Source organism: Dasypus novemcinctus, chromosome 5, assembly GCF_030445035.2.
Source record: "Dasypus novemcinctus isolate mDasNov1 chromosome 5, mDasNov1.1.hap2, whole genome shotgun sequence".
In the NCBI taxonomy this organism is placed as follows: domain Eukaryota; kingdom Metazoa; phylum Chordata; class Mammalia; order Cingulata; family Dasypodidae; genus Dasypus; species Dasypus novemcinctus.
In genome coordinates, this window is record NC_080677.1 from 135,856,968 (window position 1) to 135,874,617 (window position 17,650).

The 17,650-nt window shown below is 38.1% G+C and overlaps 1 protein-coding gene across 10 annotated transcripts in view; it reads left to right on the top strand.

The window, feature by feature from the left end:
* The window catches only part of DPP6 (dipeptidyl peptidase like 6), a 1,316,366-nt gene that overhangs the window by 789,329 nt on the left and 509,387 nt on the right, over positions 1-17,650 (top strand). For all 10 annotated transcript variants that reach the window (XM_058297586.1, XM_058297590.1, XM_058297593.1 and 7 more), the window contains one exon: positions 9,592-9,690. In XM_058297586.1, coding sequence (XP_058153569.1) covers positions 9,592-9,690 — 99 coding nt within the window. The remainder of the gene's footprint in view (positions 1-9,591; positions 9,691-17,650) is intronic.

Consider the following 17,650-nt stretch of genomic DNA (forward strand, 5'->3'; position numbering starts at 1 on the left):
TGATTAATTATCATATGATATTATGCTACTAGTTTTCTTAGATGGTTTATAAACAAGCATTGAAGTCATGTAAAAAAAAGCTTTAAGATAAATCAATATGTAAGAACCTTTTCACATATACAAATTTGGGACATAGTAAATAATAAAAACTTCGATAACACAAAGACTTCATTACAAAAGAATAAACATAAAACAGTAGCAAAGGAGGAGATTTTTAAAATACTTTCTTCACTCAACAGAAATTGATTAAACACCTACTATGTGTGCCAAGCCTCTTACAGAAATGAAAAAGTAACAATTGCGATCTTAAAAAGAAAAAAAATCAAGCAACTATGGAAAAGGGACTTTCAAGCAAATATCCAATTCAGAAAGCATGTAAGGAAGAAAGGAAAGCGTGATCAGAAAGAAATGTATGCTATAAGAGGCAGTGACTGTGGATTTTCTTGTAGCTCCTCATTGTTTATACTTTTCCTCCAGATAACGTGGTTTAATGTAACTCCTATCTCAAGCACAGTTGTTTAGTTTTTATATTCAGGGTTAGACTATTCCAGAGAGAGTACTCTAGACAAATATGTTTTGATGCATTTTGGAGTATATCTCACTCTGTAAAGGGAGAAGGGAGTACCCTGGATTCACAGCTGCAGTTTCCTTCTGTCCCCAGGGTTTTAATCCTATGTATGAGATGTTGGCTTCTCAGTCCTAACCAAAGGATTTCATATGGTGAGCAGTCTGCAAAAGCTGGACATTTTAGTTAAAGATTCGGTCAGAAGTACCTAAAGTCTGTATCATGAATTGTAGACATGTTACCTGGCTTTCAATTTCATTGTTTCTAAGCTCTTGATACTGAATGATATAAATTTAGCCTTTATGATAAAAATCTACCAAGGAAATATGATTACATCTGCAACAGACATCATTGGTTGTACTTCTTTTACTTAAAAAAAAATGTCACTGCACGTACCAGTTAACACCCATCTAGCAGCGACTGGCATAGAGTATTTATTCAACAAACATGCTGACGAAATGTGTTTTCATTTAGACTTTTCCTTTTTACTAAGCAACTATCCATGTTAGGTTGATGTAACAGGCTGTGAAATACCTCATTGGAACTCATGGATTAACAACACGGACATTGAAAAATGAACAGATTATTTTGATTTCCACATGTTCTTCTGAAGAGTTTGTATGTAAGCAAACAAATATCACTATCAACTTTTTAAGAACTAGCATATAAATGTGTCCAGTGACTTTCTAAATATAAAGAATCCTTTTACTGTGAAGTGTATCTTGGAGTCTCTCTCTTCTACAAGACTTTATCTGACTAGTCCACTGTAGTCTTTCTCTTCTTAGAGTTTGGAAAATACTTAGTTCTTGACATCTGCCATATCATCCACGAATGCTTGCTATGTGCCAGTCATTATAGTGTGTGTTACTGGTTCATCTCCTTTGGTGGCTGAAGCATTTTCTAAATAAGGAAATTTGTCCATATTATTTCTTAAACTTTTATGTATTTATATTTTTTATCTATAGACCATTGAGTTTTATCTATAGCATCATTAGAACTGCATGCCTGGTAATAAAAATAACAAAACATGGAAATTAACATCCCACTCTTGGAAATGGTTGTAACAGATTCTGTGAATAATGTGAATATTTGAGTTGCACTGAAATGAAGTTAGTGTTAGCTTTACTAACTCACTTCTTATCTTTGTAATGAGTCAGTTCACCTTTCAGTAGCTCATGTTTACCTTCCATAAAATGACTTTCTTTCTTCATGGTTGTTGTGAGGCTCAGAAGAGATAAAAAATGCCAGTGTACTCTGAAGACTCTAAAGCATGTTAGCCTTGTGTGTTATTCCAAGTGCTAACAAAAACAGAACCTTATGAAAGACTTCTGACAAATATGGGTAGGTTTTCTGTTACCAAATTGGCCTTGTTACCAAATCAAGCTAACCTTGATTCGCAGTGGTTGATAACCTCACTGCATGGTTGTCCTTCAGATGCAACCACTTAATACATTTAGGGTAAAAACTTATTTCCAACTTTTAAAATCTCTAGAGAAAATATTCCAGAATGTTCTCCAGTAATTTTACTGTTGAACTATTTAGCTATTTAACAACAGAAAAGGAGCTTGAGCAATTTTACATATATGCTGACTTACATAAAGATAACTAAGTTCCTATAGATTACAGCATACCTTGCTATTCAGTTGCTCTAACAAGAATGCCAAGTTAATTACAGATGCTATGTGGTTATCCATAATATGTTGAGCTAAAGGGAACTTACATTTTTCAGTGGTTCCCAAATTGCCTTCAGGATTAAATCCCAACTATCAAAACTATTGGTTACTTCTTGTATCTCCAACTCCATGTTGATTTCCATTTCCAGATGACAGATTGACCAGAGAAATCTTCCCCTTTCCATTTCCAGCATATAGAAGTGATAGAAAAATAAATAATATAGTTGCATTCAAAAGTAAGAAAGGGAGTTCTTTATATACCTGGGATGGTGAGGTTTCCTTGAAAGAAGGACAGGTATAAACTTACAGCATCTAATAAAGCCAAATCTCTGCCATCTTCAAGAGATAGAAACTAAATCAGGCCAACAGGAGGGTCTGATGTCTATGAGAGACCAGAAGCTAGACAACTGCTATCTGGGTTTATGGTCAAAACTGATCCCCTCATCCTTGGTTAAGGCCTTGAATAATTATTACCCAATAGTGGCACAGTCCTCAAGTCCAAATTACCAAGTGGGTAATGATTGAGAGCTATTAACCAGAAAGAGCCACAAAATTGCCTGAAGACATCCCTGAGATCACATAACCGGGAGTCTCTCATGATCTAGGACTCCTTTGGGAGAGAAGCTTACAATCAAGAATCAGAAAGGACCTGTAGAAACAGTCCCCTGAAAATGGAGATCACAAAGTCAAATCCAAAGAAATATAATTCATCAGGACAAAGAGAAAATGACTTTGTAGGTTTTAAAAATTCAGTTTGATATAGGAGCTTGCAAGTATGAATTAAGAACAGATTATTCTGGGAAAAAAACCACACCAAAAAACCCTAATTACACACATTAGAAATTAATATGTAATCATTTTTTAACACTGTAAAACTTAGTAGATGGATCAAAGAAGAGTCTAGGTATTCTGTCTTAGTTTCCTGGCTGCTAAAACAAACATCATGCAATAGGTTGTCCTGAACAACTGGAATTTATTGGCTCACAGTTTTGAGGGTAGGAGAAATCCAAAATCAAGGCATTATCAGGTAAATACTTTCTCCCGGAATACTGACCTTCTGGGGCAGGCTGCTGGCAGTCCTTGATCCCTGACTTTTCTGTCACATGGAGGCCTCTCCTGGCTTCTCTGGGTTCTGATGGCCTCTAGCTTCTTCCCGTGACTTTCTCTCTGTGTGTCTGAATTTCATTCTGTTTATAAAGCACTCCAATAATAGGATTAAGAGCCATCCTGAGTAAATTGGGCCACATCTTAACTGAAGTAATCTCACCAAAAAGTCCTACTTACAATGGTTTCATACCTACAGGAATGAATTAAGATTAAGAACATGTTTTTCTGGGCTTCATAGCTCCAAACTACCACACATGCTAAAAAAATAAAAGAGAAGAATAAAATGGGAAGATTGAACTGAAGAAATATGAAAATTCCTCCCAAAGAGAGAAAAAGATGGAAACTGCAGAAGAAAAAGCTAGGGATATGAAAATTGGACCTACAAGCTCCCACTACAGGTCCAATTGGCATTCTGGAGAGAGGAAGTAGTATGATGGAGAGACAATATTAAATTAGATAATCATTGCAAATATCCCTGATAAGAAGAATAGATAATTTTTAGACTGAAAATGCTACTGACTGCAAAAAATGATTTCTTTAAAAAATCCACAGCTGGACATTTTCTAATTGAATTATAGAATATCAGCTATAATGAGAGAATCTGTTTTCATCTCTGGCCACTTGCTAGTGATGCCAAAACACTCATAATTTCTTGAAAACACTTTATTCACTGATACTTTTATGCTCTTGGCAATGCCTCCTAGCTCGAATACTTTTCTTTTATCTCCTTCATCTTGGCCAGCAGGTTCTTTCCTCCGGCAAGTCTTTCCAGAATTCTTCCCACTTCTTATGCACCATCTGCCTTAGAATGTTGGTATGGTGCATCCCATTTCATGTTTCTATCAGCACCATTCCTATTGTTTTGTGATTATTCACTCTGACTTTGGTTTCTACTGCTCTGTTGGTTTCTTAAAGTCTGTTAGAAGGTCTTTCAGTTTTGGTTCTTCTGGGCTGAGCATGGTTCCTCGAACATAAAAGTCCCTTGTTCTGGTTACTATCTCAAAAAATTTTTGGAATGTAACAAAATATAAATTAACAAGTTAGATAATAGTTGACTGTGTAAACAAATCAGCTAGTACAGAGACATCAGCAATGAGTTTCTTAATGTAGCACAGTTAATTATTGACAGATTTGAGCTTCCTCGCTTGACATGAGTACTTTTTATAGTATATTTTCTAATTCCTCAACCACAAATTCTTCCTATGTGAAAGTCCTATTATAAGTTTTTAAATGCCTTCAAAAACCAAGTAATATGAGGTAGTTGGTGGTTTCTTAGACCTTATATCCAAAGCATGCAACCTTGAGCAATGAAATAAAAATAGATAAATGGGACCTCATCAGAACTGAACACTTTTGTGTTTCAAAGGACTTTGCCAAGAAGATGAAAAGACAGCTTTCTCTCTCAAAGGAAGAAAACCACATATCTGATAGGGGATTAATATCCAGAATATATAAAGAAATCCTGCAACTTAACAATAAAAACACAAACAACAATTTAGAAATGGGCATGGGAAACAGATGTGGCTCAAGCAATTGGCTCCCGTCTCCCATATAGGAAGTCCAGGGTTTTGATACCCAGGGCCTCCTGGTGAAGGCAAGCTGGCCCATGTGGTAAGCGGCCCACACAGAGTGCTGCCCCAATGAAGGAGTGCTGCCCTGTACAAGAGTATTGCCCATGTAGAGTGCTGCCCCACGCAGGAGTGCTGGCCCAGGTGGAGAGCTGATGCAGCAAGATGATGCAACAAAAAGAGACACAGAGAAGAGACAACAAGAGATACAACAGACTAGGGAGCTGAGATGGCACAAGAGAATGATCGCCTCTGTCTCACTCTGGAAGGTCCCAGGATGGATTCCTGGAGCCACCTAGTGAGTGGACACAGAGAGCAGGCAAGGGCGGGGGGCAGGGTGGGGGGGGCGGGGGGAGGAGAAATAAATCTTTAAAAAAAAAAAAAGAAATGGGCAAAAGACAAATAGGGAATACAAATAGGTAAAAAGCTCATGAAAAGATGCTCAACATCACTAGCTGTTAGGGAAATGCAAATCCAAACCATGATCAGATATCATTTTGCAACTACTAGAATGGCCACTATTAAAAAAACAGAAAACTACAAATGTTCGAGAGAATGTGGAGAAATAGGAACACTCACTGCTGGTGGGAATGTAGAATGGTACAACTTCTGTGGAAGACAGTTTGTCAGTTCCTCAGGAAGCTAAGTATGGAATTGCCATATGATCCAGCAATCCCACTTCTAGGTGTGTGCTCAGAAGAACTGAACACAGGAATGCAAATAGACATTTGCACACCAATGCTCATAGTGGAATTAACTTACAATTGCCAAAAGACAGAAAAAACCCAAGTGTCTTTCAACCAATGAATGGATAAGCAAAAATGCATATGATGAAATATTATTCAGCTGTAAGAAGAAATGAAGTCATGGTGCATGCAACAACATGGATAAACCTTGAGGACACTCTGTTGAATGAGATAAGCCAGAAACAAAAGGACAAATATTCTTTGATCTCACTAAGATGAACCAATTGTAATGAACAAACTTAAGGGAGTTAATATCTAGAATACAGGTTACCAGGAAATAGAAATAGAGTAGAGAATGGGAACTAATGCTTAATTTCTGCAGAATTTTCAATAAGGTTGATAGTCAATATTTGCAAATGGATAGAGGTGATGGTAGCACATTATTGTAAATGTCATTAACAGCACTGAGTTTTCAGTGTGATTGCGGTGAAAAGGGAAGTTTAGAGTTGTGTGTATCACTAGAAGGAATGTTAGAGAATGAAACATAGGACTGTGTAGCATAGTGAACCCTGTTATGAATGATGAATATGGTTAGCAGTAGAAATATAAGAATGTTCTTCTATGAACTAAAACAAATGTACACCACCATTACAAGGTGTCAAGTATATGGGAAAAAGTACACATAATGAAAACTGTAGACAATAGTTAACAGTCATATTTTAATATTCTTATATCAATGTTAACAAATGTAAGACACCAAGGCTAAGTGTTAATAATATAGGGTTATAAATGGTATATTTTTTATTTTTCTCTTTTGAGCAATGAAAACATTCTAAAATTGTGGTGATTGGGTAGTGGGGGTACCTCCTAAAGAAAAAGGGGAATAAAAGAAAAGAAAATTGTGATGATGAATGAACAAATCCATGTTCATACTGAGAGGCAGTGATTGTATACTTTGGATGGACTGTATGGTGTGTCAATAAAACTGCTTTAAAAAACAGCAGTTTTAAAAAAAATGAATAGCAGTCACTTATGAAAAAAATGTTCAGAAAGTGAATAAGTTGCCTTTCCTCCCTTTACCCAAAGGTAGTATAAATGGAAGTCTTATATTTCTTTTCTCACTTGACACATGGCTGCATCAAAATGTGACAATAACTTCATTATTCAAGGAATGATTCTTTGCCAAATACAATTTGTTGTAATGTGATGGTTTAATCAGGCTTCTCTAGGAAGACAGAACTGACAGGCTATGATATGAGATTTTTATAAGAATTGTCTCACTTGACTGTCAGGGTGGGCAAGTCCAAAATTCAACAGGGCAGGCCACAAGTTGGGAACTCAAACGAAGTTTTTCAATAAATTCTCCGGAAGAAATTGGCTGGCTGAAATAGAGAGGGAAATTCTCTTTTCTGACTGCTGAAATCATCCCTTCTTTTAAAGTCTTCAACTGATTGGATGAGAGTTCTGCCCTTGCTGAAGGCAATCTCTTCAGCTGACTGTAGATGTCATCAGCCATAGATGCAATCAACTTACTGATAATGTAAACCCATGAAATACTCTCACAGTAACAAACAGCCCAGTTCTTGCCTGATGAAGCTACTAGACACCATAACCTGGCCAAGCTGACATATGAACTTAACCATCACATATGATCATTTATTTTATGATAATATACTTAAGAGTGTCTCAGAAATTTTTTGTATTTTTTAATTGCTAGATCACAATGTAACTGTAATAGATCCATATCTAGTAATGCTCAAAATTGTATTTACAGTTTGCTTTTTGTACTGAAATGTTTCATGTTCTAAATTGTGTGTCTTTTTCCAGGGCTGTTTCAGTCTCAGAAAGTTCCTGGAGGAACAATTTGATTTCATTAAACATGTGTTTTTAGCGCCTGGGATACCTACAAATAAAAGCATGGCTAATAATGGGGCCACCTTACATTGCATCATTTTGTAATTTCCAGAAAACTTACACACATTAATCCTATTTGATATTCAAGAAATCAATTAATATACAAAGCAATACATGGCTTTTCTCACAACCTCAGTAATCTATAACTTTCAGAGAGTCAAAAAGGGGAAAAATAATGAAAATAAAGAATAAAAAATAAAAAAATATATGCATTAGATTTCTCAAAGAAACCTCAGGGACGTAATTCAGATATTATTTATTGCTATTTAACTATGTAATCCCAACAAAGTTTCTTGCTGTTTTCCTGACCTGCCATGATATAGAAACAAAATTAAAAGAGGCAAGGGACCGTCAAGGGTAACATAATGACAGTTCAAAAAGAGAAAGCTGTGTGGTTCAAGATCCAAGAATTGGAAAGAGAAATGGACTTACCAACTAGACATAAAATGCAAAAACACAGCAAATGGGAGCCACTCAATGTACAATAAACACTTCACTGTGTACCTTACTTAGCACCAGGGAGACCCTACCCCATTCCTACCTGCACAATAGCAGGACACAAGCTGATGTTGATGGAATGATGACCCTGAGTCCTCAGGATAAGTAAAATTATATTTAGCATTTTCTGTTTAGGAGGGCAGGGAAGTGTGTAAGCATTTTAGGTAGATGATGTGAATTCAAAATGATCAGTGAAGATAAAGATTTCTGAGGCATGCCCATCCGTGGATTAGAAGTGAGAGTGATTTAATGAACTGACTCTTATATTTTGTCTGTTAGTTTAGGCTCACAAGATCAGGCATCCTGCCAGCTTCCTTGCAAGTTCTTTGTCTTTTAAAAGTAGATAAATGGATTCTTGTGCCCTCTGAATGAAAAGCCTCTTCTGAGAAGATCTAAAATACCAGAAGCTTTGACCTTTAGAAAAAGGACCACAGCTGGCAGGGTGGTAAATCTTATCCACAGGTGTCATTAAGTAAATAATAATAGTATTTTAGTGCCTTCATCAGCTTATTCCGTGTGCTTATTCTTAAGCATAATAACCTAGATCAGGCAGGATGGAATCTAGTGGTCAGTGCATAAGTGATTGGCATGTGATCCCTTCTAAACAACTAATCCAGAACCCAGATATTGCCAAGGACAAATGAAGTTTATAGAGAATAAAAACCTAATGCAATTCATTTGTCTTTGCATTCCCAGTGCCCAACATGCTACCTAGAGTTATGGCGTTTAATAATTGCTTAATGAATGATTGATTACATAATACAATTGACATCCTTTCTGGATGTTTGCTCCCTCCTGTCTTGACCACTCCCACTCTTTAGACAGAACACTGATTTCTCCTAATATCCTAGTAGACCATTTTCTTCCTTAAATGCTCATAAATTACATTAAAACTGTTATTTGGGAAGTGGATTTGGCCCAGTGGTTAGGATGTCCATTTACCACATGAGAGGTCCGCGGTTCAAACCCCGGGCCTCCTTGACCGATGTGGAGCTTGCCCACGTGCAGTGCTGACATGTGCAAGGAGCGCTATGCCACGCAGGGGTGTCCCCACGTAGGGGAGCCCCACGCACAAGGAGTGTGCCCCCTAAGGAGAGCCGCCCAGTGCAAAAGAAAGTTCAGCCTGCCCAGGAATGGTGCCGCCCACACGAAGAGCTGACACAAGATGATGCAACAAAAAGAAACACAGATTCCCGTGCTGCTGACAACAACAGAAGCAGACAAGGAAGAAAACGCAGCGAACAGACACAGAGAACAGACAACCGCAGTGGGAGAGGGAAGGAGAGAGAAATAAAATAAACAAATCTTTAAAAAAAAACAGTTACTTACCTCATACCTAAGAAATTGTGGTCATTTGTGGCAAATGGAGGGGAAGAGTGATGCCATTTTACAGAATCATGACTTTGTAAGCACAGTTTTTTGATAGTGTAATTAAAAGCCAAAAAAGTATGAGTAGCTCTTGTTCACCATTTATGTGCAGAAATGGTGGTTCTGCCATATATGCTATTTATAATATCATATGGTCCTTTCCTTCTGCCCTCCCCACACACAAAAAAAACCTATTTGCTCTTCTTTTCCAGCGGAAGATAACAGTCTGTCTCAAAAGAAGAAGGTTACCGTGGAAGACCTGTTCAGTGAAGAGTTCAAAATTCATGATCCCGAGGCTAAGTGGATAAGTGGTGAGTCCTGTGTCCTGCGTGCAAATGAGAAATCACTTCCGCATTCCCTGCGACTTTTGACTTTTCTATAGTTTATGCCGAGTTGTTTGTCTCTCTCAAACTCTCTCCTTGGCTATAGAACTGGGTCTACAAGACTTTTACTATAATAATCACCTTCTTGTAATTCTAAGAAAATGTAGATCTGGTAAACTTAAATTGGGCTGCTCTCTTTTTTTATGCTTTTGCCTCACAGGCATCAGCACAGCATTAACTTCTTGAGAAATGGGTCTGCTGAGGTTGCTTCTATATGTCACCTCCCTGAATCATTATTTCTCAGACGGAGATGTGAAATGTTGCTAAGCAACAGGAACAGTACAGGGACACAGCAGAGCCTTCCCTCCATCCCATGTTCTTTATTCCCTTTGTGCTTTCCTTGCTTTCACTCTCCATGAGAGAGAGGGACCAAAAGTAACTAAAAGGAACTTGTGGAATATTGCCAAATGATTGAAACCATGGAAACAAATGGATGAATGCTTCATTTTCTCTCTTGAACTTTAATCTAGACAAAATCTAGTTTTTCTGTTTTAGGGGACATATTTTAAACAACAAAAAATAGATTTGGGAGTAAAAGGCAATATGTTCATAATGCCTCTTTTTTGTTTAATCATCAAAGAATGGTTCAGAATGTAATCTACTTCCTCTAATTGGATCTGAAATAAACTTAGCATACATTCATGGAAGAGAAGATGTAAATTGATGCTCACTCATCCCTTGATGGGTTGTGATGCGCCCCTCTTAAGTAGTCCAGCCATAACACCGCTCCTGTAATCTCCAGTGATACTGTCCTCATTTGTCTTAGGTTTCAGTGAGATAGACTTGATAATTAATCATGAGGTCCAAGAAACTCCCAGTGGAATGCTAGAGGTCTAGTTCAAATCCAAGCTTTTGTAAATGGGGTCCAGAAAAGCTAAGGGACATTCCTGAGGTTGCAGAGCTGGTTAGTGGCAAAGTTGTGCTACAAGCACAACTCTCGACTCCCAGTTCAGTGTTCTTTCCACTACACTGTTGTATTTAGTGACACAGGCCATTGGGTTTTGCTGTCAAACTGCTTCTGAAATACTTTTCATGCTTTACAAACTTTCAGAAAATTAATTAGCAATGACTCCTCGCCTTTAGTCTTCTACTTAGGGCAAGAGCTTTTCTTTCGTCCTCTGCTATGGCTTCAGTGTTAATTTCTGACCTTTAGATTAGCTCATTTAAAATTGACAGAAATAGATGGATCTTGGAGGGAAAGTCTTTTAGAGAATGTAATTGGGGAGAAATGAGGCTGGGGTATTGTGAGTACTAATGGAGGACATAGATTAAAAAAAAAAAAGATAAAACAAAGGTGGTTTGGTCTTTTTGGCTTGACTTAGGAGTTCATTTTAAGTTTTTTCTTCTTCTTGAGGCTGACTTAGTGTCTGCCCTGTGTTTCCATTTACCTATTATATAGGCAGGCGTGAAGTATCTGTGTCATGCTCTGGCCAGCTCTTGGGAATAAGACATGATTATTCTCCTTAAGGAGCTCAAAGTTGTGATCTGGAGACAAAGGAGTGAACATTCAATGGTAATCCTGACACTCCAAATACACAGAGGAGGAAGATGCTTCTCATTCTTCCTGAGATGTTTCAGAGAAGTCATATGAACTTGGTTTTAAAGAGATGGTTAGGGTTTGCAAAATAGAGAAAACAGAGAACAGACCCCTGGGAAAAATAAAAGTCTGAAACGTTAGCCTGTGCTAAACCCTAGTTGGGAGAACCTAGGGTAAACTGAGTGATATTATCAGAGATAAAAATTAAAACAGTATTACTTTTTTTTGAAAGCTGACAGAGAAGCAGAATCTAGGGATGAATCAAGAGACTAAGACCAAGTGTGACAGTTTGAAATTATTTTTGAACCCCCCAAAAAGAGAAAATGTTTGTAAATGGCTCTGTTCCTCTGACTGTGATACACTTTGATTGTATTAAATTCAAAGGTTTTTAGTTTACTTGATAAAAGACTGGGGCTTTGATTTAACCGCGTCAGTAGGGCCTGACTCAGGGTTGAGTCCATGCCCCCTGGTGGGCTGAGAAAAATGGACACTCACAGAAGAAGACACACGGGAAGACAGAGAGAGTGCCATCGATGCCAGAGGAGAGAACTTAGTTTTGATCCTGGAGCCCTGGGGAAAGATGCGCTGTTCTCCTGATAACTTGCAGCTGAAGAGAACAGAGCAGCTGAGCAGCTGATGAGGCCTGAAAGAAACAAGCCCCATGCCAGACTGATACTGGAAAGCCCTGAGAGATGAGCCCTATGCCAACCTATAGCCTAGATTGGAAGAAGATGGAAGAGGAAGGAAGAAGGAGAGACCAGGCCGAGATTGCACGCCATTTTGCTTAAACACGTGGCAGCTGACTTTGGTGAGAGAGCAACCTTGGGTTTGACTCTTTTTGACTTGTGACTGTAAGCTTTTGCCTCAAATAAATACACTTTATAAAAGCCAACAGATTTCTAGTACTTTGCATCAATACCCCTTTGTCTGAATAATACACCAAGGGACACCAAAAGCAGAGCAGTAGGGTTCAGAGAAGAAGGTCAGGGAAGGGCTCTGGAAAGACTCCCTGGGGTGCTAAGATAATTGTAGATATTGATGACTTTTTATTAGGGTGCACCTGGTTTCAGACTTGGCCTAAATCAGCCTTCTATTTGCAAGGAAGTGTGTAAGCAGAGTCATGGAGACAGGACCCCATGTTGGTTAATGTTAGAAGGAGTTTTATTTCATGAGCAAATTCATAGTGCAAATGAGTGGAGGTGGCCCAGAGGAGACAGCCAGAGTTTCCCTATATCCCTAAAATTGGCATTAATCCAAACAGTTGAGAAGTGGCCTTGTGCTCAATGGGTAATGCCCAATTTGCCTGTTCTGTTGAGGTTAAATCTAGTCATAAAGAACACCTGTGGTTCTGAAGAACTGTGTCCTTGGCATTCAAAAGCTTTCTTAGAAACATTCTTCCTTTGTTAATTTACACACCAATGTGAGGTCTCCCAGGAAGTAACCAGGTTGTTGATCTCCTGAAGACCGGGCACTCTTTGAAGTGTTTTGGAACATAATAATTTCCCCCCTCCACTTCTTTTAGCTGCACTCCTGCTCTTCTTTCACTTACTCTTCTTGATCATACCCTTTTTTCCTGCTTCCTAAAAATGTAAGAGCTTAAAGTGAATGGAAAAACTTTGCAATGATTGACTAAGCCTTTATAATTGATTTTTTAAAAAATACCATAGAGTTTATTAATTTCTGTATATACCACAAGTCTAAGTGTTAAGATCCAGCGAACAGTACAGATTTGCAGAACTAGGAGGAACTTTAAAAACCATTAAAACATTCATTCATTCAATAAATATTTATTGAGAGCCTCCAGTGTAGCAGGCAGATTTCTGGGCCCAGAGAGGGTGAATAATTTGTCCATGGAACTGTTTCCTAGTGGTGGATTTAAGAGTTAACTTTGTTATCACCATCACCATCACCATCACCCCACCATCACTATCACCATCATCAACATCTAATGAGTGTTTACCATGTCTTAAGCTCTGAGGTAAGTACTGTACACATATTAAGTAATTTATTCTCACAAACATCCTTAGTCCCATTTTACAGATGAGGAAACTGATACAGTTTTCACATGATTTGATCACTATCCTACAGTAAGTCATAGAGTTCAGACTTAAACCTAGATCTCTCTGGTTTTTATTCACCATGCTACATTGCTTAGAATCCACTAACTACCTTTGTCAGTTCTCCACTTAATTTTGTTCCCAACTTCACTAACTATGTTGCATGTTTTAACCAAATTATGGGTTGTGAGTATTTCAGAATTACTGCCATTTCTTAAATTCTCTATCCTAGCATCCCTTATTCTCATAATGCCTACCTATCCTGAAGTAACAAAACACTCAAGTGATAAAGAAAATAGTGTAATTCCCCATGGGGGAAAATAATTCTGATATTTTAGTGCACATAAACCAGTAAAGTTAACAAACATTGTCTCAAATTTGATATTGGATTTAGTAGTCTAGATAAAGATGGCTTTATTTATCTGAAGGAAATGTGTATTTATACCAGAGGTTTCACTTTTTTCAATCTACCTTGTCTGAAAATGATTGGTACAACAACCTTTAAACTCTGTAATGTCCTAAAGCTCTTGTAGACTTCCCTCCCTTATTTGTTAAAACCCCTGAGGCACACCAAATGAAGTATATAGAATAATAGAACTGACAACAGAAAGAGACTCATTCTGAGCTCCACTCTCTCAAAGGAAGAGGCATACACTTCTTGGAGTTAAAGGGTAGTCTCTCTGCCTATTTGTTCAGTTGAGTAAATTTGTGTATCTGTTCTAATACTGTGATCACATTGTGCTTCTCAGCCTTCTGGACCCCTTGATATACTGTGCTGCAGTCCATGATGTGTCTGCTGTCGTGATGAGGTCTTTTGATTACTTCAGGCACTTGAGCTTATTTGTTTACATGGAACAGTCATCCTGGGCTGGCCTAGTCCATTCTCTCTTTTCCACTCCTGGATGATGACTTCAGACCTTCTCCTTGAACCTCAGCCCTCCAAACTCCTCCCCCATCCTCTCTCTCAGCTAAACCTATCAGAAGAAAGAGTACAGATTCTTCCACCATCATTTTTGACCACCTACTAAAATCTGTACCTGCCATCCAGATAGTAGATGATCTATCTATGCTTGATCTAAAGCCAGTCACTTTTTAAAGGGGTAATTGCAGCAAATCCCTCCCCCCAATTTCTTTTTACTCTGTATAGATTATTCCCATCATCAAGGAAATATACTATTATTTCTCCCATCTTAAATATATGCAGAAAACTTATCTTGACTCCACATACCCTGCCATGTACTGCCTGATTTCTCAGCTCCCATTTGCAACTTGAAACAGTTGTCTATGACATCTCCAATTACTCCCCTTTCATTCTCTCTTAAACCTACTCCATTTAGGCTTTCACCCAGAGTACTCCAGTGAAACTCCTCTTGTCAAGGTCATAATAACCTCCAGTTTGCTAAATTCAATGGTCACTCTCAGACCTTATCTTATTTGACCTATATCACCAACATCTGACCCAAGGCTTGTATCTCGCTCTTGATATACTTTTTCAGTTGACTTCCAGGTTATTCTATTCTCTTGATTTTATTTCTACCTCACAGTAGATCCTTTTCTGCCTCTTTCGCTGGCTCTCTCTCTTCTCTTTGACTTTTAATGTCATTACCTTAGCCTCAGTCTTTGGTCCTTTCTTTTTCAGTTATAAAATATGCCAAGGAACTTCTAACTTTTTATCTCCAGCCCAGACCTCTCTACTGAACTATAGACCCAAACATTTCAGCTTTCTATTTGGATGTCTCATAGGCATGGCAAACTTACCTTAATACCTCTAAAACTAAGTTCTTGATCTACCCCAAGAAACAAAATGAAAACAAAAGAACCCCCCCCCCAAAAAAAAGACCCCTGTCCTATCCATAGTTGCCCCCCTCACAGTTGATAGGAAATTCATTCTTCTGGTTGCTCAAGCTAAAATCTTCTGAGTCATCTTTTACTCTGCTCTTTCTCCTATACCCACATCCAATCCAGTTTTATACTTCAAATATGTAGCACCCACCTTAGCCTCAAATGGGCACTTAGACTCATGACTGCCTAGGCTGTATGTGGCCCCAGTCTACTCAGAAGGATAGAGGTGGCACTAGGTCCCAGGCTTTTCTCTGCCTCTCAGATAATAATTCAGATGCAAGGAGAAGGGATCTCTTAAGTAACTGTGGAGGAATGTTTATATTTTCAATTTTAAGTTGTCTGAATCCCTCACAGCTCTCATGCCTTTTCATGTCAACTCCCCTTCAGAAATCATTCACTCCCCTGAATTTAGTTATCTCTATATTATGTTGAGTTTCAGTTATATATTTCTAGATAAAATGCTCTTCTGAGCATTTGTAGTGTGTGAGTGTGTGTGTTTCTCACTGACAAACTTACATGCCCACTCTAATAAGCACCTCAAATTTACATGGCCACTTCTGAATTAATCATCTTCTGACCTCTTCACCATGATAGAAATTTCACTGCTCTTAGGATGAGGCACACACTCCTAGCCTACAAGGCCCTTCATTTCTTGGGCTGTCCATGTTCATGTTTTGTGCTTCATCCTTTGGCTGTTTCCCCAATTTTCACTTAATCTGAACTACTTGGATTTCTTATTTTTTAAGGGTTCTTTCATAGATAGTTCTTTCTGCATGGGACATTCCCGCTCTTCCTGTGTCCACTTATCATCTTTCCCAACTCCCACACTACCTGTCATCATTTTCCTTTAGATCTCTCCCTAGCGCCCACTTCTTCTGGCAGTGTTCCCTTTCTGCACTAACTCCTCCAGTTTTAGGTCCTTGTGTATCTTGTACTTGCCCTTTTGTTATATAAATTAACTATAATTATTTTTTCTGTATCTGTCTTTCCTTCCAAATGTAAACTCTACAAAGTAAGACCCAGTCTATTTACCACTTTATTCCCAGCACCTAGCAAATTACCTGGTACACAGCCATATGCTAGCACTTTTTGAACAATTTCTTATTTAATATGTAAGCAACCTAATTTTTAGAGATGAGGAAACTGTGACTTATAAATGTTAAGTGACATGACCAAAAATATTCACCTAGGAGGTGTCAGAGATAGAATTTATAAGCTTCACAGTAGTTAAGAAAGATGAATGAGAAAGTAGATGGATGGATGGATGGACAAATGTAAAAACAGATGGGTACATGTATGGATAATAGATGGATTTAGAGATAGAAAGAAAATTAGATTGATGTAGTGTTTGTGATACAGCCAAGGGAATTGAATGTCTAAAATAGAGTGGAGATGAAGGTTATTGGAGTTGTGTAAATACTGCTCATTGAAAGCTGATGTCTAGTTGTTATATACTTAAAATATTTAAAAACTAACACAAAATTGAAAAAGAAATATTATCGTTTACAAGTAAGATTAACATTCAACAGAGGGAATAGAATGAATGAAAAATGACTCATGGAAGAAATGGAACACGATGTGGTCCCTGAAGGGTGAGTTCAACTAAAGTTTTGATTCACTTAAATCAGGAAGACCATTTCTTGTCAGGAGACAGAAAATGAAACTCAAGTTTCAAAAGAAAACTTTTTCCAAAGCAGTTTGAATGTAGCAGTTTGATATTGCTCATGAATTCCAAAAATAGATGTTGGATTATGTTTGTGAACTGGTCTTTTCCTCTGGGCATATTATATTGGATTGGATTCAGAGGTTTTACTTTTACTTGCTTAAATAATGATTAAGGCTTTGATTGGGCCACGTCGTAGGATGCAGTTGAGTCCCTGCCCCCATGGTAGGTGGGGACTCACAGAAAAATGACATGGCAGAAGAGGAAGTTGGAGTTTTAATGCTGGAGCCCTGGGAAGTAAATACATAGTGAAGAAGATATGTGAGGAAAGAGAGAAGGCTCTCTTAGACATGGCAGAAGCCCTGGGAGGAGAGACAAGCCATTTGCCTGATAGTTTACAGCTGACCTTGTAGAGAGAGCAGAGCAGCTGAGCCTGGAAAGAAATGAGCTCCAGGAAAGACTTTTCCCAACCTACAGCTGATATTGGAAGAAGCTGTGACCACGGAGTCTTAAGAGGAAGAGGAAACTTGAAACTTCAGACGTCAGCAGCCATTTTACTCCAATACGTGGCAACAGACTTTGGTGAGGGAAGTAACTTATGCTTTATGGCTTGGTAACTGTTAGCTTCTACCCCAAATAAATACCCTTTATAAAAGCCAATGGATTTCTGGTGTTTTGCATCAGCACCCCTTTGGCTGACTAATACACAGGGTTTCTCAACTTCAATACTATTGACATTTTAGATTTGATAATTCTTTATTGTGGGAGGCTTTCCTGTGTATTGCAGGG